At 39.3% G+C, this 24,742-nt stretch overlaps 1 protein-coding gene across 1 annotated transcript in view; it reads left to right on the top strand.

The window, feature by feature from the left end:
- Window positions 1-24,742, top strand: part of CDH8 (cadherin 8) — a 395,389-nt gene that overhangs the window by 184,176 nt on the left and 186,471 nt on the right. The window contains exon 4 of the mRNA XM_004015044.5: window positions 11,601-11,720. Coding sequence (XP_004015093.2) covers window positions 11,601-11,720 — 120 coding nt within the window. The remainder of the gene's footprint in view (window positions 1-11,600; window positions 11,721-24,742) is intronic.

Genomic DNA, 24,742 nt, shown 5'->3' with positions numbered 1-24,742 from the left:
GGAGGGTAGCCACGGCCACACTACTGAAAAAATTTTTAAAGTCCTATCTTTTAACTAGAAAATTAAGCCTATTCTGAAAGAATAACATATGAACAACCATTGCCGTGGTTGTATTTTTTTTTCTCATGCAACTTGGCCCCAAATTCTCACTTCATCCAATATAAATAAAGTAGTAACATGCCCTTGAGAGCCCAGGGCTGTGATTTATACAGTGTCCCCTCACCCAGGGAGTGTTGATTGTGTGGTGTCTATACCAGCGGTCCCCAATCTTTCTGGCACCGGGGACCAGTTTCTTGAAAGACAGTTTTTCCAAGGAAGACTGTGAGGGGATGGTTTTGGGGATGTTTCCAGTGCATTATATTTACAGTGCACTTCATGTCTATTACCATTACATCAGTTCCACCCCGGATCATCAGGCATTAGATCCTGGAGGCTGGGGACCCCTGCTTTAAGGAGCCTTAGAATAAGAACTTGATGTGGGTGGTATCATTCCCATTTTTTAGATTAAGAATCTGAACCTCAAAGATGTTTAAAAAAAATGTCCTCGCTGTGTGAGAGTGGCAAATTGATGTAGAATATGATCTGTCTTATAATAATAAGATAAGGTGAACAAAATCCTCTAACCTTATAATTGTAGTATATAGGAGTTTTCCACTGCATCGTGCCTTCTAAACTTAGCAAAGATTTGCACATTTTCCTGTAATAAAGTGAAACCATGTGAAGGCATTGCTAAAAGAAACTTCAAATACGGTTGGGACAGCAACTTGGGCTCTGCTGCACATTCCTGTACCCTCTGCATCTAGCTCTGAGCCCTGCACACAGGGCATACTATGCAAATCACCTTTGTGTGAGTGAATGAACGAACTCAGATAATAAAACAGAACCAACGAAGCCTTCCGCCTACTGCAGTCCTGACACATTGCGGAAGATGCCTGCAGTGCCACCAGTAGCGTAATTGTGCAAGGTCAGGCTGGAAATAGCTGTCAGTCTAAAGCATAAATGATGCTAGTTTACTTCTTAAGCAGTTATAGGATTTTGTTCCATAGGTAACAGAACAGCAAAGGCTTGCTTGCTGGGAACAGGCCACCTAAGAAAAGAAAAGAAACTTTTTTCCCCCTCTGTTATATTATAAAAGAGTCATTCAGATTCTGAAAGGGTTTATTTATACACATGAAACTGTAAAACAGACAGCTTATTAGTTTTCACAACCAGGCCTCCAATTGTCCTCATTATCTGTTTGCGGAAGCAGTGGGTAGGCCACCATCCTGGCGTTGTTTGCCTGGGATCCAGAAGGCATTTTTCCTCCTGTGCATAGTAAACAAGGGCTGAGATTTTACAGTTACACATTTTCATACAATATTTTTCATTTCTATCACCCGATGCACATTACAGATGTTTGCCGGAATGCTGCATGGGTGAAGAGAAGACATCTGTGTGCTCTAGTGTGTCTTTTGAAGTGTTTAATTGTTCCAGAAACTTCCAGGCTCATTTTAAAAACACCCTGTTAAGTCTGTATGGGCTGTTTCATTAAGTTACAAAACAGTTTATACCTCAGAATGCTCCAGAATATAATCTGGAAACCACATTTTATTTCCCGAGTTTATGTTCCAAAACAGAGCCAGAGAAATGACAGGATACATTTCGGTGCTGTCCATCCACCCGACTGCAGTTTCGAGTCTGTCCCTGTTCCCATAATAAATTCAATTTGGAGCCTGTAGAGTTTGGCAGTGACTCTGCACTATAGGCTGAGTTGGCATGGGAGGAAAACACCCAGAGAGCAATGGTTAGGCCTCTGCGGAAGAAGACAGCATGCGAAGTGACTGTTTGAGATTGCAGTATGTGCTGTGTGTCTTCAAAGGGAGGTTTCTGCAGTGACATGGCAGGTGGACACCACCTCATCCTCCTGTTCAATTGTGAGATCCATCACCATGCAAAGGGAAAGTTAGATTGTCTGTTAGTGCCCTGATGTAACTTTCCTAATTAGCCAACAGTAGGTCATAGCACAGATTCCTAGAAGGAAGTGGAAACCTTCCTGCTTATAGGTGAATGAACAGTCAGATGGTACAATTCACTATTTATTTCCCTCAGAACTTAGATGGGGAGGAATTCTCCATATACAGGGTTAAAATAAATAGGCTGCAATTTTTACTGATCCATGTTTAATCCTTTTCCTCCTCCGAAGACCCCTTAAGGTTTGGATATTTGGTGTGTGTCTTCTATAATTAAATAGCAAAATGGGAAAAAAAATATCAGTAAGGTTTAGGTCATCTTGCCCACTTTGGGAGTTTGCTTGAGTCCCTTCAGGAGAAACGAATGTTCAAGCCTATGATATCAGTTAGAGAGATGTGAAGAAAAAGGAATATTGGCTGCCTGCATTTATTTCTCTGATTTTTTTTTTCCCTTAAGTATACAATGTCTCTGCTCTGACCCAACAAACAAACAGGGGAAAAAATAAAAAACACCTCTAAAAGTGCATGCACAGGAATCCCAGGTTTGATAAGACGAAAAAAAAAAAAAAATGGACTTCGCATGACACATTTAAAAACTCCAGGGCCGGATGCTTCAGCTTCTAGTAAGCGATAATTTAAACGTCAACAAGTTACATGGGTATCATGAAATTATTGCTCTGCGGTGCAACAGCAACCCCAAAGGGTTGTCATTAACACCTGTGCCCCATTACCTCTTGTGTTGCCTACTGCTTGGGGGAATTAATAAGGAAGGTGAGGGGAAATGGGTTGAGGGCTCAACTTTATTAAAATAATGAAGGCATTGCATAGGTTGTTGTTACCTGTTAGGCCTATGAGCTTTGGAAAGTGTGACTATTTAAAGAATGTATTTTCAGATAGTAATGCCAGTTACCCTGTCTGGGGCTTGTCCATACTGAATTTGGACCAGGGTAGCTGAAAGGGCAAGTCAGATTTGGGAGATGTTCCTGGGAGGGCGCGTTGTGCACACCTTTCTGAGTTTCAGCTAGTAAGGTCAGCTGTTTTATTTTTCACCTGCTATTGAAATGCTTATTCTCTGAAAATGTATTGCAAATGAGTCTTTGCAAATGGGGTCTGTGTTCTTCTCATCATAAGGGTTTTAGCTTTTCCAGTGTGCATGTTTTCACGCTGCACCAAACCTTTGTTTTTCCGCTCAGGGTGTCAGCACCAGCATTTTTCTTTCTGAATAATGTGCAGACTTGGTGTGCTGACTTGCTCATAAAAAAGTAGAGCCTCACTAACAGAGCCGCACTACCCAAAACCCCAACATCTTATTTTCCCGAAGGCCTTTCATCTTAGTTTGTCAGCAAGCTGGAACCTCTACCCTGACAGTGTAAAAATTTTAATGGTTAATTTTCCTTGTAGTGTGTGCTGTCATTATAGGGGAGAGACGGGTGCGTTTTGTTGCTAATGGGAAGGAACTTTCAGGTATGGCCAGAGGCAAAGGATTCTGGGAGCACCGTGTTAATTGAAATCCAAGCCAATTGCATTTAACCAAGAAGCTAAATGCAGAAAAAATATGGGTTTATTAAAAGCGGACTTCACCTTGGGATTGACGCCGTTCGCACTTGACTTGACACTGGCAGTATGAATTGTGATGACAGGGATCATGTTTGTTGAAAAACAGCTGGAAATACAACAGCTATATTATTATAATTAGGATCCGAATCAAGTTGGATTATAATAGGGGCTTTCTTGGAGAAATGGCACGGTGTCAAATTTATAGTCACTAGCTAAATGAGGCTCTTGTACCGTCAACCAAGGGACAGAAACAGTTCCAAATGAAAACACAAACAGAGAATCCTGTTGTTGTATTTCCTGGGTATTACTCAGGGTCCTATTTATCACACACCAACACACGCCGCTTTGAAGAAACACTATCCTGCAAGGTTTACACTTTTCAATTTGCCTCCGTGGTCTGCATTCTGCATGCATTCCCGTGGAGGAGCCTGCACCACAGCTTGACTAGAAATCTTTTCTGCTGCAAGATTAACCTCAAAGCATCCATTTTCCCCACTCTGGGTAATCACTTGACAAATGCGTCCACAAAACCTCCATGCACATCAATTCCAGTGTACAGGTGCGTCAACAGTCTTGAATCACTATTAGGAGAAATATCATCCTTGACGGAAAGGAGTGCTGCCTTTTCATTTCCAGGTGTCTGAAGCTAAAGGATGCGGATTTCCCAAGAAGCCAGATATCAGGCAGAAAGATCTTGAGGGAGGATGTGGATAAAGGCTTGTCTTAGCTTTGTTACAGTCCTCAGCCCAGTGGTTCATCTCGGCCAGCGTGTGGGATTTGTATGGAGTAGGAGATGCGACATTCAAACATGGGAGCGATTCACTCAAGTAACTCTAAGACAGTTGTACTAAGGATGTGCCCAGTGCCTGGTCTTGTGCCTGCTACATCAAAACACATTGTATTTTTGAGCAATTTTATGCCACCCAGGAAATTGATATGAAATTGATTAGATGGGTGAACAGGAGATTGTGTGTTTTTTAACTTGCTACATTTGAGAATGTCTTTTTGTGTTTCCTCTTCCAAATTTAAGAAAATAAGCTACTATTTTTTCCTTTTCCATTATGGTTTTTTCACAGGATATTGAATATATTTCCCTGTGCTATACAGGAGGGCCTTGCTGTCTACCTGTTCTACACATACCACTTTGCATCTGCTAATCCCAAGCTCCCGGTTCATTCCTCTCCCACCCCCACCCCTTTGGCAACCACCAGTCCACATGTTTCTGATTCTTTTTCTGTTTCATAGGTAGGTTCGTTTGCATCATATTTTAGATTCCACACATAAATGCTATCATGGTATTTGTCTTTCTGACTTATTTTACTTAGTGTGATAATCTCTGTTGCACTCATGCTGTAGCAGATGGCATTATTCGATGTTGATGGCTGAGTAGTGTTCCCCTGTCATATGTACCACATCTTCATCTTCATTTGTTGTTGGAAATTTAGGTTGTCACCTTGTCTTGGCTCTTGGAAGTAGTGTTGCTATGAACATAGGGGTGCATTTATCTTTTTGAATTATAATTTTGTCTGGATATATGCCAGGAGTGGGATTGATAGTCATATGATACTTCTCTTGTTTTGGTCCTTGCACTAATTTGACCTAAAATGTTCCACTGAAGGTAAGCTGATGATGCTTTTGAACTGTGGTGCTGGAGAAGACTCTTGAGAGTCCCTTGGACGGCAAGAAGATCAAATCAGTCAGTCCTAAAAGAAATCAATCTTGAATATTCACTGAAAGGACTGGTGCTGAAGCAGAAGATACAATACTTTGGCCACATGATGCAAAGAGCCAACTCATTGGGAAAGACCTTGATGCTGGGAAAGATTCAGGGTAGGAGGAGAAGAGGGCGACAGAGGATGAGATGGTTGGATGGCATCACTGATTCAATGGACATGAGTTTGAGCAAACTCCAGGAGATGGTGAAGGACAGGGAAGCCTGGGTATGCTTCAGTTCATGGGGTTGAAAAGAATCAGACATGAGTTAGTGACTGAACAACAACAAAGCTGAGTAAAGGGTATACAGGAACTATTTTTTTGCAACTTTTGTCTAAGATTAAAATTAATTCAGGAGAGTTTTTTTTTTTTTTTGAATGAATCACAAGAAAAAGCCTAGGATATAACAATTTCTATTAACTTCCTTTTTAACAGATTAAAGAGCTCAAGCTTAGGAAAGTTTTGTTACTTGCGCAAGGACATAGAACCTATAAAAGTTAAGCATGGAATATAAAACAAGTGTTCTGGTTCAAGACAGTTTGACTCTAAAGTTATCTTTTCAGCTACTACTCTCTCACTATTATCTCATTTGTTTCTTGCACAAAGCTTTGAGGTTTGAAGAATAAAAAATTGTTTTTTAAAAACTTGATTAATTAATTAGGCTGTATTGGGTCTTAGTTGCGGCGCATAGACTCTTCATTACATCATGTAGGATCTTTGGTCGCATCACGTGGAGTTCTCAGTTGTGGCTCCTGGGCTCAGTAGTTGGGGCACATGGGCTTAGTTGCTCCAAGTTATGTGGAATCTTAGTTCCCAGACCAGAGATCAAATTCCCGTCCCCTGCGTTGCAAGGAGAAGTCTTAACCACTGGACTGCCAGGGAAGTCCCCAGATTATTGCTTTTGTATATGAAAGCAATGACTCACAGGGCAGAGCATGTAAATGATGAACTCGGGAACCTGGCAGGCAGCAGTCCATGGAATTGCAAAGAGTCAGAAATGACTGAGCGACTGAGCAATCTCCATGACTATTCATTCAGCAGAGTGATTTAAAAGTTGCTTCATTTTATAAACAAATCTGAGCAAAAGTTCTTCACAGTAATCAGGATAGAAAATTAATGCTTCTATGGAGAAGAGTGAAGTTAAATTTCAAAAAGCCTGGTTTCCATTAGAGTTTATCTGAAGTATGGCTTTACATTGGAATTGCCTGAGAAGACTTTAAAAACTGCTCCACCTTCATCCCTGTATTGTCATCCCACAGATTTGAAAGCGACGCTAGGGATCCAAATATTTTTCAAAGCTGGATACTAACACGTAAGCAGAGTTGGTACTCACAGACTTAGCATATGGTAATTTCTGTTCTAGCCTCTGTCTATATAATTTTGCTGGACCCTCACAGTAATTTTAGCATTTGTTGTAACTTGAAATCCAGAGCGAAGACAAGTTAAATGATTGGTCCGAAGAGAAAAGGCACTTACATCAGAACATTTCACATATAAATATTCCATCTGTGAAACTTAACGCCACGCTGCTGCTTAGTCATTCAGTCGTGTCTGACTCTTTGCAACCCCGTGGACTGTTGACAGTCAGGCTCCTCTGTCCATGGGATTCTCCAGGCAGGAGTACTGGAGTGGGTTGGCATGCCCTCCTTCAAGGGATCTTCTCAACCTAGGGATTGAACCTGGGTCTGCTGCATTGCAGGCAGATTCTTTACTGCTGAGCCACTGGAGGAGAATGAAACCCAGGCTACTCTGCCCAAATACACTCACCCCACAAATATACACAGGGTTTGTCATTGTTCAGATGCTATCTCGATTTGTTTATTTTCTCTATGAAGGCATTTCTTAATTTTAGAGTCCCCCCACTAGAAGGTAACTCTGTTGATAACAGAATTTTTTCACTTTATCACTTCTCTTTTTCCAGCCAAAACAGACTAGTTTGAAATGCACACACTCACTAACAGCCTGACACAGAGTACAGAGCTTGACTTTATTTTTCTGTTAATGTGTTATTATTTCATAATGGGGGAAGTAATTTCTCCTAAAAGCAAAATCTAAGTAAAAACACAACCTAGCAAAACAAAACCAGAAGTTATCTCATGGCCTTCTGCAGGGAAGAAAGAGTTCGCCCTTTCAGATTAGTCTCTGAAATCAGTTCTTTTAGTAAATCTTGCATCTTTGTCTTGTGATTCATTAAAAAAAAAAAAAACTCTCCTGAATTAATTTTAATCTTAGACAAAAGTTGCAAAAATAGTTGCAAAAATACTCAGCTTTGTTGTTGTTCAGTTGCTAACTCATGTCTGATTCTTTCCAACCCCATGAACTGAAGCATACCAGGCTTCCCTGTCCTTCACCATCTCCTGGAGTTTGCTCAAACTCATGTCCATTGAATCAGTGATGCCATCCAACCATCTCATCCGCTGTTGCCCTCTTCTCCTCCTACCCTGAATCTTTCCCAGCATCAGGGTCTTTCCCAATGAGTTGGCTCTTTGCATCATGTGGCCAAAGTATTGTATCTTCTGCTTCAGCACCAGTCCTTTCAGTGAATATTCAAGATTGATTTCCTTTAGGACTGACTGATTTGATCTTTTTGCCATCCAAGGGACTCTCAAGAGTCTTCTCCAGCACCACAGTTCAAAAGCATCATCAGCTTACCTCCAGTGGAACATTTTAGGTCAAATTGGTGCAAGGACCAAAACAAGAGAATCAGCATTAAGACTCGTATTTATTGTCATTGAAAATGAAATCGCTCAGTCGTGTCCGACTCTTTGCAACCCCATGAACTGTAGCCCACCAGGCTCCTCCGTCCATGGGATTCTCCAGGCAAGAATACTGGCGTGGGTTGCCATTTCCTGCTCCAGGGGATCTTCCCGACCCAGGGATCGAACCCAAGTCTCCCGCATTGCAGACAGATGCTTTAACCTCTGAGCCACCATTGTCATTACCCAGTGTCAATGTTTTATCATCTCTTATTTGGACTATACCTGTAAACCTCATAACTTGTCTCATCTCCTAACGTTCTATATCTCTGCCTCCAATTGAATCTGGAAGTACTAATGGAGGAGCCTCCTACATAGGGTTGATTGCAAATGATGGATCGCCTGTCTTTTCTACAGGATGAAGCCAGCTCTCCCCATCTTGACATTTATATGCCCTTATATTTTGTTCTGTTTGCTTCTCCAACTTTAGTTTTAATGACTGCCTTTTCCAGACATCTCTCTTCCTAACAGAAACCTAGTCATGTCTATCTTACTATCCTCCTCTCACCTGGAATGTCTTTCCTCCTATTCTTCTCCATCCCACACAATATTCAAATAACTGCAAATATTGTGCTTTCATGCGCTCATTTCACCAGCTAGTTGATGAGCTACTTGTGAAAGTGAGTCTTTACTTATTTATTTTTTTGATACTGTTCCCAGTGTCTGGTGGAATGTATTACACAACACATTCAGAGCATTTTTTATCTCTAGCTGTAGATTTTTGTAGACCCTCTGAATCATCATGCCGAGTAAAAATTCGTTTTACAGGATGATCAACTGCTCGACAAACATTACATTTTCCTATGTAGTGACCATAATTCAACACGCTTCAAAAAAGATTCTGATTGGCAAGATCTTTCAGAAGCTCTACCTTGTTTCAGCAAACAGAAATGCTGCTCAGATCCACCCACAGCTCCTTCAGGTTTAAAACACTCTTCCCTCAGCTGCGGGACGTGTTGACTATTGACAGGCCAGGGCTGATGATCTCTCAGCTGAAGACAGCCGCCTGGACCAGGGCCAAACCTCCATTCTGAGGGAGGTTCCCACAGCCAAAAACTGGTCAGTGCTGGAGTATAATGTCCTGGTTGGATTTCCTCACTGACCATCCCAACTCTAGAGGGGAGTCCACTGAGGTCTTTGTTGTAACTGCATCACTGCCTTAGAGCTCCTTCTTTCCACTTTCCTGCAGACACTTTTTTTAAAAATCGGAGGATAATTGCTTTACAATTTTATGTTGCTTTCTGCCATACAACAATATGAATCAGCCATGCATGCACGCTCAGTTGCTCAGTTGTGTCTGACTCTCTGAGACCCCATGATCAGGCTTCTCTGTCTATGGGATTCTCAAGGCAAGAATACTGGATTGGGTTGCCATGCCCTCCTCCAGGGAATCTCTCCGACCCAAGGATCAAACCCGTGGCTCCTGGATTGACAAGCAGGTTCTGTACCACTGAGCCACCTGGGAAGCCCATGAGTTTACGTCCCCTCCCTCTAGAACCTCCCGCCCACCCCACCCCACCCCTCTAGGTTATCACAGAGCACCAGGTTGAGCTCCCTGTATTATCCAGCAGCTTCCCACTAGCTATCTACTTTACACAGTTGTTAGTAGTCACTAAGCTGTGTTGGACTCTTTGTGACTCCCTGGACTATAGCCTACGAGGCTCCTTTAACCATGGGATTCATGGCAAGAATACTGGAGTGGGTTGCCATTTCCTTCTCCAGCTTTACACATTATAGTGTGTATATATATATGTCAATGCTATCCTCTCAATCCGTCCCACCCTCTCCTTCTATATCTATGTCTACAAGCCTGTTCTCTGTGTTGGGGTCTCTATTCCTGCCCTGTAAATAGGTTCATCAGTACCATTTTTCTAGATTCTGTATATATGCATTAATATACTGATCTAAGGAACTCCTCAGTAAAAATTCAAGAAATCTTCATCTTAGAATCTATTTCTAGGAAGCTCATTTGTGATACTTACCATTCTTTATGAAATCATCAGATGATTTATTCATTTGTGCATCCGTTCAGTTAGCAAATGTATGTTCAATAATCATTACATGTCTGACACTTAGTGAGGAAGCCATGGACCCTGCCCTCATAAAACATGCTTCTCATTAGCACACCAGACTTCTCCAGTTTCTCCCCACTTTCAGTATTTCCCAGAATTTAACACAGTCTCTCAGACTACTTTGTTTTTACTCATGCTTAAAATTCCTTCCCTGCTGTTCTTTTCCTGGTTAACTCTACCCACCTTTCATCAGTTCAGTTCAGTTCAGTTCAGTCACTCAGTTGTGTCTGACTCTTTGTGACCCCTTGAACCGCAGCACACCAGGCCTCCCTGTCCATCACCAACTCCCGGAGTTCACTCAAACTCACGTCCATCGAGTTGGTGATGCCATCCAGCCATCTCATCCTCTGTCGTCCTCTTCTCCTCCTGCCCCCAATCCCTCCCAGCATCAGAGTCTTTTCCAATGAGTCAACTCTTCACATGAGGTGGCCAAAGTATTGGAGTTTCAGCTTTAGCATTAGTCCTTCCAAAGAACACCCAAGGCTGATCTCCTTCAGAATGGACTGGTTGGATCTCCTTGCAGTCCAAGGGACTCTCAAGAGTCTTCTCCAACACCACGGTTCAAAAGTATCAATTCTTCGGTGCTCAGCCTTCTTCACAGTCCAACTCTCACATCCATACATGACCACTGGAAAAGCCATAGACTTGACTAGATGGACCTTTGTTGGCACAGTAATGTCTCTGCTTTTGAATATGCTATCTAGGTGGGTCATAACTTTCCTTCCAAGGAGTAAGCGTCTTTCACCTTTCATAATTCCACTCAAGTACAATGCCTCTCAGAAAGCTGTCCCTGACCATATCTGGTTTGTGCTGGATTAAGTGAGAGGTCCAAACTCAGTGTCAGTGCATTTAGCTGGATTTGTCTCCCCTCTTCCCTCCTACCACCAAACTGTAAGCTTCTCGAGTATAAATTTTGACTTCGTTTCAGGCAAGCTTAATGTATTCAATGGCTAAATGAATGAGTGAATAAAAATGGAAAATTAATCTGGGGGAAAAAAAGTTTTGATTCTGTTATCCATAGGCCCAGTTATCTAAATATGATTAATTAGTAGTCCAATGTAATTTTATATTTTGAGGAAATAAATAAGATGGGATAAGATATTCCTTTCATATTCTGTGCAGCTTTTTCAGCAGCCAGTTTTTCCAAGTAAATTCAGTTGTGCTTTTTGGAGAACTTAAGTGTTACATTTTATATCCATCATATTATTAACCTTATGTTTCATATTTCTTTGATATGTATCCTTTTCATATTCTCTAAGCCCACGAATCTGATAGGTATCTTTCAAATGAAAACTACAAAGGAATCTTGAATAATACAGATTCTAAAAGAGCTGTCTTTATATAGTACATCAACTTAGCAGTACTCTGTCTTTTAAAAGGCTTGTATATCGTTGAAGTTATGATAGTTTACCTCCATATTTTTAAAAAGATTTCTTTTCTTCCTCATTACCACACATGGATTTCTGTATAATATCCTTAACAAAATTCAGCTCTTGGCAAAGAATAATGTGTTAATTCTTATTTTCTCTTTTTCTTTTCCTTTTTTATTTTAGGTACGTCTGTCACTAATGTAACAGCTACTGATGCTGATGACCCAGTTTATGGAAACAGTGCGAAGTTGGTTTATAGCATCTTGGAAGGGCAACCTTATTTTTCCATTGAGCCTGAAACAGGTTTGTGGCCTAAATTTTGAATTCTATTTACTATGTCATTGCTTCAGGGAAACACTTTTCTTGGGATGTGGATTATGAAATGCTCTGGTTAAGGAACTTCACTGCCTATCAGTAACATTTGAATGTGTTATTCCTGTGCAGTGCCAGGTACATGGCAAGCCTGACAATCATTTTGATACATATTAAAATGAATTGCAGATGCTTTGTAGAATATCACCTGTTTAACAGATGGCCTGGCACTGTTGTTCATCCCTAGGAAAAAAGTGTGCTTATACCTCAGGCCGACTTAGATATCAGATTAAGAATAAATACAATTACTTATTGGCTGCAAAATGCTTGGCAAGTAACATTTATAAAGATTTCTAAGTTTCAACTCACACATCTAAGAAGTGGAGTGGAACCTTCCTCATAGCCTTATGAAGATCAGATGAACCAATAAATATTCAGCACACAGTACATGGCATGTGGTAATCATTTCATGCATGGATATTGTTATATTTGTTACTAGATTCCTCATTTGTTAAACAGGATTCTGATATCTGTGTACTAGAACTCTCATGAAAATATTATCATTTTTGCCAATATTAAATGCAACGAGTATCCTGAGTTCAATGGTATAGATTTTAGCAAACAGGAAATAAGTTATAAAAAAAAATAAAACAGGCAAACAAAAAAATCTGTTTTTAATGATTTGGCAGATAAGTTCATAAAATAACAGTTTTTGTAAATGAAGATATATCTTTTATTGTTTAACAGTGTAGCAAGAGAGTAAAGACACTGTGTCAGACTTTTTATAATCATGATTTTTATAGCATATTTTAAAATTACTTAAAATAGCATCATCTTTTGGGTACAGTTTTTTTCCTGCATCTGGTGATTTTGTCTGCAGACTTTCAAATAGAAAAGTTCAATATGTGGGCGCATATGCATTTGTTACTTTGATTCATGAGTTTTCAGCAGTATTGAGATGAATTTTCATGTCTTACTATTAAGTCAATTATTAATTAAATTAAAAATTTAGAGCTTCTTATCATTTTTTTTTAATTCAAAGAAAAATCCTCATGCATTTAAAAGTGAGAAAAAGTGTATCTATACATAAATAGGTCATGGCTTAAAATTGAATTTAGATTCAGAAACAGGAAATAACTCTTGTAAAAGACATTAATCAGGGGCATAATCACATACGGGTTTCCTTAGTGAAGAAGTCTGCTATAGATGCCATCTCCTTTGTCCTCTTTGATGACCCTGGGGAAGAGTAGAGAAGGTGGTCAGCTCTGAATTTTAAGGGAAGAGAGAAACATCTGGAGATGTCCTACTGCTCGGCCAGAGTCACAGTGAGAGATGGGACCAGGGTTGGGACTCACACCCAGGGCTTTAATTTCAAAGCCACTGTCAGACATCTTCCAACTTCTCTTTTCAATGGCAAGAGTTATGGTATAGCGGCATTCGCAAAACAGAGAAGTACTAACTCCTTAAGTGAAATTGAATAATTTCCTCTTCGCTCCTTGGCTATTTTTTTTGTTTATTTGAATCTTTTGGTTCACTATTTACAGTGTAATATATTGAGAAACAATTATTGAGAAAGTATATTGAGAAGATATTGAGAAACAATTGATACATAGTGTTATATTAGTTTCAGATGTATAGCATAAAGACTTAATAGGGATTCCGTGGTAGCTCTGCTGGTAAAGAATCCATCTGCAATGCAGGAGACCGTAGTTCAATTCCTGGGTTGGGAAGTTCCCCTGGAGAAAGGATAGGCTACTCACTTCAGTATAAGAATACTGAAGCCCAGGTGAGCTTCCCTGGTGGCTTAGGTGGTAAAGAATCCACCTGCAACATGGGAGACCTAGGTTTGATCCCTGGGTTGGGAAGATTCCCTGGAGGAGGGCATGGCAACCTACTCCAGTATTCTTGCCTGGAGAATCCCCATGGACAGGGGAGCCTGGCAGGCTACAGTCCATGGGGTGTCAAAGAGTCAGACATGATTGAGTGCAGCACAGCATATATTGTGAAGTGATTATCAGAATAAGTCTGGTTAACATCCATCACCACACAGTTGTATTTTTTTTCTTTTGATGAGAAATTTTAGGATCTTGGCAACTTCTAAATATATGACACAGTGCTAGTAATTATAGACATCATGTGCCATGCTGTGCTGAGTCGCTTCAGGTGTGTCTGACTCTGTGTGACCCTATGAACAGTCGCCCACCAGGCTCCTCTTTCCATGGGATTCTCCAGACAAGAATACTGGAGTGGGTTGCTATGCCCTTCTCCAGGGGATCTTCCCAACCCAGGGACTGAACCTGAGTCTCTTAAGTCTCCTGCATCGGCAGGCAGATTCTTAACCCCTAGCACCACCACACAGAACATTATATCCCCAGGACTTTTATTTTATAACTGTAAGTTTTTACCTTCCAACAAATGTCCAAATCAGCATTCAGTATGTGCCAGGAAGCAAGTTAGATATAAGGAGACAAATTCACAAAGGCTAATCTCAGCCTACAATATCTCACAATCCATTTTGGCAGACAGATTTTTTTTTCAACATAAATACAAGGAAGCATGATGATGCCATTTAAATAATTTATATCTTTAGGAATAACTTACCATGAAGTACAGAGAATAAAAGCCTAGTACTAAGTCAGAGTATTTGGGCAACTTTAAATCTCATTTGACATATATTGCTATTTGCTTAATTAAATGTGGTCAGCAACATTTAATATGTACATTTTCACTCAGCATAATGAGTGTTTAATCTCAACACATATTCATTTTAGCCTTATCATGTCCAATTTGACAGATACAAAGTTATCTGATTCATATTTTAGAAAGTGTATTCTGGTACTGTTGTGGAAATACACTGGAGAGAAATGATACTTGAAGCATGTACATAGAAGTTACTTAATAAATACTGGTTGAATGCAGTTAAGGTTTTTAACTCAAGCAGCCAGAGTACAGAAGGAAGTAGAGGCGAAATTTAATAATAGAGTCAGCAACAGATGTTTAATAGCTTATCAATTAGCAAATTGATATAGTTTATCAAATAGCTTATCAAATAGCAAATCACATATTAAAACATCAAGATGTTAAGTGAAAAGTAAGTATTATTGTGTAAATGTTTGCTTAATTATACTTGAGTTTGTTCAAATGAAAACAGGGGGTTAGTTGTTCCTAAAGGATCTAAATTTGTCTATCTCTGAGACCTTTGTTCATCTTTCTAAAAGAAAAATTGAGACTGGTGTGAATGCATGTGCACATAGAGGAGGATATAAAGGCAGAAGTACATTAAGAATATTTTTAAATATTTTGTATTAGAAAAATGTGCAAAGAACATAGAATATTTGAATTTTTTATTTTCTAAGCAAAAGGAAAGAAAATACCCTTTCTGGTGATGAGAAGATTTGCATCATTTGCCTCATCTGTGAAATAGACTCTGACTTGGAGTTAGGAGGACAAGTGACTTCTTGGGGCTTAAAGACTGTGAAAGATAGAAGAAGTACTGTCTTAGTTTCACTGCTGTAACAAAGTATGATCAACTGGGCAACTTAGAAGAATCAGACATTTATTGCTCAGAGGCCTGGAGGCTGGAAGTTTGAGATCAGGGTGGGCACGGTCAGGTTCTGGTGACTGCCCTCTTCTGAGTTGCAGAGGCTGTCTCTCCTGTTCCCTTGGAAAGAGAAGAAGCTAGGTCTCTGGCTTCTTTTTATATGAATGCTAATACTATTTTTGAAGGATTCACCCTCATGATCTACCTCTCAAAGCTGCCACCTCCAAATACCATCACAGAGGGGATTACAGTTCACCATATGAATCTGTGGAGAGTCAAAAACATACAATCCAGGTTAGACATGAAACAGACTTAGGCAAGGAAGTCCATCACACTATAATTCTGACCTTAAACCCATGCAAGTTAGGAAAGGATATATGCTAAGGCAATGTAGATTCACCAGCGTCTTGACCAAACCCGTAGAGGTCCCTGGAACAAAGATTTCTCTTAAAAGGAGCCTCAGAGTGTACACAAATGGCCAGGCTTTATTATCACCTGCCTTGCGCAGCTGTTGGCCGAGATATACCTAGGAAGAGTAAGATACCCCCTTGAAACTTAAAACCAGTCCTAATTAGCCTCCAATTAAAATAAATAAATTTAAATTTTTAAAAAATGGAAAAAAAAACAACAAAAAAAGATAAAATATTTTTCTTGCCATCAAAAACAAAAACAAAAACCAGTCCTACATATGCCTCAAGTAATCATGTATAGATGTGAGAGTTGGACCATAAAGAAGGCTGAGTGCCAAATTAATACTTTCAGACTGTGGTGCTGGAGAAGACTCTTGGGAGTCCCTTGGACAACAAAGAGATCAAACCAATCAATCCTAATAGAAATAAACCCTGAATATTCATTGGAAGGACTGATGCTGAAGCAGAAGCCCCAGGACTTGGACCACCTGATGGAAAGAGCTGATTCACTGGAAAAGACCCTGATGCTGGGAAAGACTGAGGGCAGAAGGAGAAGGGAGTGCCAGAGGATGAGATGGTTGGATGGCATCATCGACTCAATGGACATGAAGTTGAGCAAACTCCAGGAGATAGTGAAGGACAGGGAAGTCTGGCATGCTGTAGTTCATGATGTCGTGAAGAGTTGCACGTGACTTAGCGACACGACCTCCAGCAAAAACTGGAATCTGGAGAATCATTTGAGGGAATGATCTGTATAGAGAAGACTGCCCACTGACCACTGTCAGCAACTCCTTGATGTTAGAATATATTCAATAAGGAAAAGAAAACTGTTGCAGGAAGGGGGACCCCCTTCCAGGGCCTGAGGGTGGGCTCTTGACTGACACTCAGAAATGAATTTTCCGAGGAGACACCTGTGCTCGAAGGCAAGAGACTTTATTGGGAAGGCGTGCCTGGGCAGAAAGCAGGAGGGCAAGGGAATTCAGGAGAACTGCTCCACCACGTGGCTCGCAGTCTCGGGATTTATGGTGATTGGGTTAGCTTCCAGGTTGTCTCTGGCCAATCACTCTGGCTCAGGGTCCTTCTTGGCGCTGCACACGTCACTCAACCAAGATGGATTCCAGTGAGGATTCTGAGAGGTGGTAGGATGTAAGGACTGGAGTCTCCTCTTTCCTTTTGGCTTTTTCTGAATTCTTCCAGTGGGCAGTAGCTTGTTAGTTATGGATTGCCACAAGTGGTCACGTGACCACTGGCCTACCTGGCCAGGGTAGGCAGTTTCAGTTGGTGGTTCCACTGGCAAAACCCAAGGATAGGAGACAAGAATACATGTATGTGTCTTGTTTTACTCTCACAAGAATGCTAAGGACAGAACTCTGGACTTTGGAACATAGAAGTTCTGTTTTCCTGCTTGCTTGTTACATTCCAACTTTATGGACTTATTTCCTGTCACCAGAGCACATTAATTGCTCTGTCTCAGGGAAAGCTTCTCCTCTTGTTTTAGGTATCAGCTTAGGATTCAGAAATATTTGCTATTTATTCTGTTTATTCTCTTCTGTGAGTGTCTCCTAATCAGTAATTATCTTGTAATTGACTTGCTTATGTTTCTAAGTCAGTTTTCATGCTAGAATGTACAGCTCATGAAAGAATGGGGCTTGTCTAATTTGCTCATTTTGCATCCCTATGCCTAGCAGAGAGTTTGGCACCTGAAATTATTCAGTAAGTAGTTGAGACAGAAAGGTGTGAAGAAGGTAGGGTGGGTAAACAGAAGAGAAGGAAGGAATGAATTAATAAAGAGAAAAAGAAAAGCTTGCCACAACTTATAGAGATGTGGAAACAACCAGGAAGGGAATCCGGTTTGATTTCCAGCCTGTCTTCCTTCTGTCTATTTTTGTGGTAGGAAGAACACCACCGTAACCTCACGTGTGATTTTTGTTGTTTTTACTGAGATTCACTGAAGACTCAAATTCATGTCATTTCCAAGTCTCGTGCTATATCTTAAGTGTCTAGCCAATGCAGTGCTATTCTGGTACTTGCAGAAATGAACCTTGAAACTTACAAACTCTTGCTCAGATTCAGTTCTAGATTAGATGTTGAGATGGAAAGGTTCAGGGAACCGTTGCAGCCATTGCAGAAGAAAGGATGGTTATTAATATATCTTCCTATTCTGGAGATCACTGTGATAGTAATAAAAATAATAATAGTAATAAAAGGTAAAATATTATTGTGTTTCTAAACCACAGTGAAGAAGGAAGAATTTCTGTCTCCAATTTTCAGTTGACAGATTTGTATTTCAGAGAAAGTAAGGTAAAATGTCTTCCCTATCCTTACATCAAACTCTGTCAAATTATAAACAACAGGAAGAATAAAAAGAAGACTATAAACAACAACCACCTCATTTATTGAACACGTGTTGTGTTCTTGGCAGTGCGCTAATTGGGTTTGCATGTATTATCAAATTTAATTTAATTCATGCCATACAATATTTTGAGGTAGGCACTAAATGTCATCTCCGTGTTACTGATGAGAAAACAGAGGATCAGAACTGATATTAATACATTTATTGCACAAGGTGTTTGAAGCAAGGTTTCAGGTGAGTCTCTCTGATCGCAAGATCCAGTTTTTCACATTCTCCTGTAACCCCACCTGACTCCCACGCATTGTGTCTCGTTCCCGGGGCTGCTGTTGGTATAGAAATGGACCCATAGAACTTGGAATTGGGCCCAGGTCTCCTTTATACGTGGACACAGGAAACAGTTTGATGTCAGATAAGATGTGAGGCAGTAGTAATTGTAAAATGAAGTGTCATTTTTGTGAATAGCTTCAAAAGGCTGAAAATAGCTTATTTGTATTCTATAAATGTTTTCTCTCTTTCTCTCTCTCTCTTTTTTTTTTTTTTTGTTTTCCCCTCCCTGCCACCCCCAATACCATATGTTTGCTTGTAACATTTTGGGCACTGACAGGGAGCAATGTGGCATTTATTTAAAAAGCTACTAATTTGAGGACAGCAGTGAGAAAACAGTTGCAGACCATCCTAAGTGACTGAAGATGGAACATCTAAATAAAATGCAAGGCAAGTGAATAGTAAATGCTTAATTATCTGAAGAAATCAGGGTAAAGTTGCAGGACAGTGTGCACGTTGCTCCAGGCAATCAAGACTAAGAAAAATGACCAGCTGCAAAATAAACCAAGTTAATTCACTGACCTTTTTTTGAGACTCAGACCATCTTTCTTCATTGGATACAAATAGCATTTGTCTCAGTGGAACCTGTAAAAATGAGCTAAGGCAAAAAGTACTCCTTGATAAAAATAATCCGTATAACAAATGGTTCTCTTTTATAAAAATCAAGAATAATACATAGAATCTTCATGAAATGCCTTCATGGAATTGAGTCATTGTTATAACTTCTGAGCCAAAGTGATAAACTGCAAACATAGAAGATCTCTTTTTTAAAAATATCAGGATTACATAAATTATCATTTGCACTGCCTTGAGGACTGGCTAAAGAATTTTCCTGTGCAGACCTTTGAGAAGAAATATTCAGATAAACTCAAGCTGTCCAACAATGCTAGGATATACATTGATGAATGAGAATCTCTTTGTAATTCACATTAAATGATACCTAGTCAACATCTACACTCTAATATTAAAGTCATGTGCTAGCCATTGAGCATGCAGTGTTGTATATGATAAATCCTAAAAGAGACATATGTTCTTGCTGTTGTTTAGTCACTAAGTCATGTCTGTCTCTTTGTGACTCCATGGACTGCCACCTACCCAGGACCCTCTGGCATGGGATTCTTCAGGCAACAATACTGGATTGGCTTGCCATTTCCTTTTTCAGGGAATCTTCCTGACCTAGGGATTGAACCCACGTAGCCTGTTTGGCAGGTGGATTCTCTACCACTGAGCCATCTGGGAAACCAAAATATGTGGGCAATCAGAACAGTGTGATAACATAGGATCCTTGGCAGAATTCTTTTTTTTTTTTTTTGTAATTTATTTATTTTTTATTGAAGGATAATTCCTTTACAGAGTTTTGCTGTTTTCTGTCAAACCTCAACATGAATCAGCCATAGGTATACATATATACCCTCCCTTTTGAACCTCCCTCCCATTTCCCGCCCCATCCCACCCCTCTAGGTCGATACAGAGCCCCTGTTTGAGTTTCTTGAGCCATACAGCAAATCCCCATTGGCTATCTTTTTTACATATGGTAATGTAAGTTAACATGTTATTCTTTCCATATATCTTACCCTCTCCTCCCCTGTCCGCATGTCCATAAGTCTATTCTCTATGTCTGTTTCTCCATTGTTGCCCTGTAAGTAAATTCTTCAGTAACATTTTTCTAGCTTCTGTATATATGTGTTAGAATACAGTATTTATCTTTCTCTTTCTGACTCACTTCACTCTGTATAATAGGTTCTAGGTTCATCCACTTCATTAGAACTAACTCTAACATGTTCCTTTTTATGGCTGAGTAATATTCCATTGTGTATATATACCACAACCTCTTTATCCATTCATCTTTTGATGGATATCTAGGTTGCTTCCATGTTCTAGCTATTGTAAACAGTGCTGCAATGAACAATGGGATATGTGTGTCTCTCTCAATTTTGGTTTCCTCAGGGTATATGCCTGCTAGTGGGATTGCTGGGTCATATGGTGGTTTTATTCCTAGTTTTTTAAGGAATCTCCATAACATCTTCCATTGTGGCTGTATCAGTTTACATTCCCACTAACAGTGAAAGAGTGTTCCCTTTTCTCCACACCCTCTCCAGCATTTATTTTTTGTAGACTTCTTGATGAGGGCCATTCTGACCAGTATGAGGTGATAGCTCATTGTAGTTTTGATTTGCGTTTCTCTAACAATGAGCAATGTTGAGCATCTTTTCATGTGTTTGTTAGCTGTGTGTATGTCTTCTTTGCAGAAATGTCTGTTTGGGTCTTTTTGCCACTTTTTGACTGAGTTGTTTGTTTTTCTGGTATTGAGTTGTATGAGCTGCTTGTATATTTTGGAAATTAATCCTTTGACAGTTAGTTGTTCATGTGCTATTTTTTTCTCCCATTCTGAGGGTTGTATTTTTACCTTGCTTATAGTTTCCTTTGCTGTGCAAAAGTTTTTTTTTTTTAAATCAGGTCACACTTGTTTACTTTTGTTTTTATTTCCATTACTCTAGCAAGTGTGTCATAGAGGATCTTGCTTTGATTTATGTCATCGAGTGTTCTGCCTATGTTTTCCTCTAAGAGTTTTATAGTTTCTGGTCTTATATTTAGGTCTGTAATCCATTTTGAGTTTATCTTTGTGTATGGAGTAAGGAAGTGTTCTAATTTCATTTTTTTACATGGAGCGTTCCAGTTTTCCCAGCACCATTTATTGAAGAGGCTGTCTTTGCCCAATTGTATATTCTTGCCTCCTTTGTTAAAAATAAGGTACCCATAAGTGCATGGGTTTATTTCTGGGCTTCCTATATTGTTCCATTGGTCTGTATTTCTGTTTTTGTGCCAGTACCATACTGTCTTGATGACTGTAGCTTTGTAGTATAACTTGAAGTCAGGAAGCTTGATTTCTCCAGCTCCATTCTTCTTTCTCTAGACTGCTTTGGCTATTTGGGGTCTTTTGTGTTTCCATATGAACTGTGAAGTTTTTTGTTCTAGTTACGTGAAAAATGCTATTGGTAATTTGATAGGGATTGCGTTGAATCTGTAGATTGCATTTGGTAGTATAGTCATTGTTACAATATTTATTCTTCGTACCCAGGAACATGCAGTATCTCTCCATCTGTTTATGTCATTTTATTTATGTCTTTTATTTCTTTCATTAGTGTCTTATAATTTTCTCTGTACAGTTCTTTTGTCTCCTTGGGTAAATTTATTCCTAGATATTTAATTCTTTTTGTTGCAATGATGAATGGGATTGATTCCTTAATTGCTGTTTCTGATTTTTCATTGTTAGTATATAGAAATGCAAGTGATTTCTGTGTATTGATTTTGTATCCCGTAACTGCTAAATTCACTGGTTAGCTCTAGTAATTTTCTGATACATCTTTAGGGTTTTCTAGGTACAGTATCATGTCATCTGCAAACAGTGAAAGCTTTACTTCTTCTTTTCTGATCTGGGTTCCTTTTATTTCTTTTTCTTCTTTGATTGCTATAGCTAGGACTTCCAACTGTTGAATAATTGTGGTGAAAGTGGACACTCTTTTCTTGTTCCTAATCTAAGGGGGAATGCTTTCAGTTTTTCACCATTGAGACTAATGTTTGCTGTAGGTTTATCATATATGGCCTTTACTATGTTGAGGTTGGTTCCTTCTATGATGATTTTTTGAAGAGTTTTAATCACAAGTAGGTGCTAAATTTTGTCAAAGGCTTTTTCTGCATCTCTTGAGATGATCATATGGTTTTTATCTTTCAATTTGTTAATATGGTATATCCCATTGATTGATTTGCATATATTGAAGAATCCTTGTATCCCTGAAATAAACCCAATATGATGGTGTATGAGCTTTTTGATGTGTTGTTGAATTCTGTTTGCTAAAAGTTTGTGGAGGATTTTTGCATCTATCTTCATCAGTGATATTGGCCTCTAGTTTCCTTTTTTTGTGTCTGATTTTTTCTTTTTCTTTGTCTGATTTTGGTATCAGGGTGATGGTGGCCTTGTAGAATGAGTTTGGAAGTGTTATTTCCTCTGCAATTTTTAGAAAGTTTTAGAAGGATAGGCATTAGCTCTTTGAAATGTTTGATAGAATTTTCCTGTGAAGCCATCTGGTCCTGGGCTTTTGTTTTTTGGGAGATTTTTTTATCACAACTTCAATTTCAGGGCTTGTAATTAGGTTGTTCATGATTTCTATTTCTTCCTGGTTCATTCTTGGAAGATTGAACTTTTCTAAGAATCTGCCTATTTCTTCCAGATTATCTATTTTGTTGCCATATAGTTGTTCATAATAGTCTCTTATAATCCTTGTATTTCTGCATTGTCTGTTGTAACCTCTCCTTTCTCATTTCTTTTTTTTTTTTTCATTTCTAATTTGTTTGTTTCTTCTCTGTTTTTTTCTTAATGTGGCTAAGGGTTTGTCAATTTTGTTTATCTTCTCAAAGAACCAGCTTTTAGTTTTATTAACTTTACTATTGTTTCTTTCATTTCTTTTTCATTTATTTCTGCTCAGGTCTTTATGATTTCTTTCCTTCTACTAATTTTGGGAATTTTTTCTTTTTCTTTTTCCAGTTGCTTTAGGTGTAAAGTTAGGTTTTCTATTCAATGTTTTTCCTGTTTCTTGAGGTGGGATTGTATTGCTATAAACTTCCCTCTTAGAACTGTTTTTGCTGCATCCCATAGGTTTTGAGTTGTGTTTTCATTGTCCTTTGTTTCTAGAAATTTTTTGATTTCCCTTTTAATTTCTTCAGTAACCTGTTGGTTATTTAGAAATGTGTTGTTTAATCTCCATGTATTTATGTTTCTTACAGTTTTTTTCCTGTGATTGATATCTAGTCTCCATAGCATTGTGGTTGGAAAAGATGCTTGATACAATTTCAGTTTTCTTAAATTTACTGAGATTTGATTTGTGATCCAAGATGTGGTCTATCCTGGAGAATGTTCCATGTGCACTTGAGAAGAAGGTATATTCTTCTGCATTTGGATGGAATGTCCTGAAGATATCAATGAGATTCGTCTCATTTAAAGTATCATTTCAGACTTGCGTGTCCTTATTAATTTTCTGTTTTGATGATCTGCCCATTGGTATGAGTGGGGTGTTAAAGCCTCCTACTACTACTGTGTTATTGTCAATTTCTCCTTTTAGGTCTGTTAGTGTTTGTCTTACGTATTGAGGTGCTTCTACGTTGAGTGCATAGATATTTATAATTGTTATGTCTTCCCTTTGGATTGATCCCTTGATCATTATGTGATATCCTTTCTTATCTCCTGTAATCTTTATTTTAAGGTCTGTTTTGTCTTATATGAGGATTGCTACTCCAGCTTTCTTTTGCTTCCCATTAGGATAGAATATATTTTCCCATCCTCTAACTTTCCAAGAATTCTTGAGATGGGGATGCTGAGGAGTCCAGTGAAGGCATCTAGTGTTGAAAAAGGAGATTAAAGAAGCCTTTTAACAGGTAGCATTGGGCCTAGAGACTGTCATACAGACTGAAGTAAGTTAGAAAGTGAAAAACAAATATCATACATTAACGTATATATGTGGAATCTAGAAAAATGGTACAGATGAGCCTATTTGCAGGGCAGGAATAGAAACACAGGTGTAGGGAACAGATGTGTGGACATAGTAGGAGGGGTGAGGAGGTAGGATGAACTGGGAGGTTATGATTAACATATATACACTACCATGTATAAAATGGGAATGGGCTTCCCTAATAACTCAGTTGGTAATGAATCTGCTTGCAGTGCAGCAGACCTCAGTTTGATTCCTAGGTTGGGAAGATCCCCTGGAGAAGGGATAGCCTACCCACTCCAGTATTCTTGGGTTTCCCTTGTGGCTCAGCTGGTAAAGGATTCACCTGCAGTGTGGGAGACCTGGGTTCAACTCCTTGGTTGGGAAGATCCTCTAAAGAAGGGAAAGGCTACCCACTCTAATATTGTGGCCTGGAGAATTCCATGGACTGTATAGTCCATGGGGTTGCATAGCATGGAACATGACTGAGCGACTTTCCCTTTCGATAACTTTCACATGTGTAAAAGAGATAGCTAGTGGGAAGCTGTTGTTTGGCACAGGGAACTCAGCTAGGTGCTCTGTGGTGACCCAGAAGGGTGGGATGGGGTGGTGGTGGGGGGGGAGCTCCAAAAGGGAGGGGATATACATATATACATATAGCTGATTCGCTTCATTGTACAGGAGAGACAAACACAATATTATAACCCAATTATACCCTGATTAGAAAAAGGTAACCAACATGGACCTACTGTATAAGCACAGAGAACTCTGCTCAATACACTGAAATAACCTAAAAAGGAAAAGAGTTTGAAAAGGGATAGATCCATGTATATGTATAACTAATCACTTTGTTATATGCCTGCAACTAATACAACATTGCTACCCAACTATGCTCTAATATA

This window comes from Ovis aries, chromosome 14 (genome assembly GCF_016772045.2).
Source record: "Ovis aries strain OAR_USU_Benz2616 breed Rambouillet chromosome 14, ARS-UI_Ramb_v3.0, whole genome shotgun sequence".
In the NCBI taxonomy this organism is placed as follows: domain Eukaryota; kingdom Metazoa; phylum Chordata; class Mammalia; order Artiodactyla; family Bovidae; genus Ovis; species Ovis aries.
This window is presented reverse-complemented; position numbering and strand designations above follow the sequence as displayed.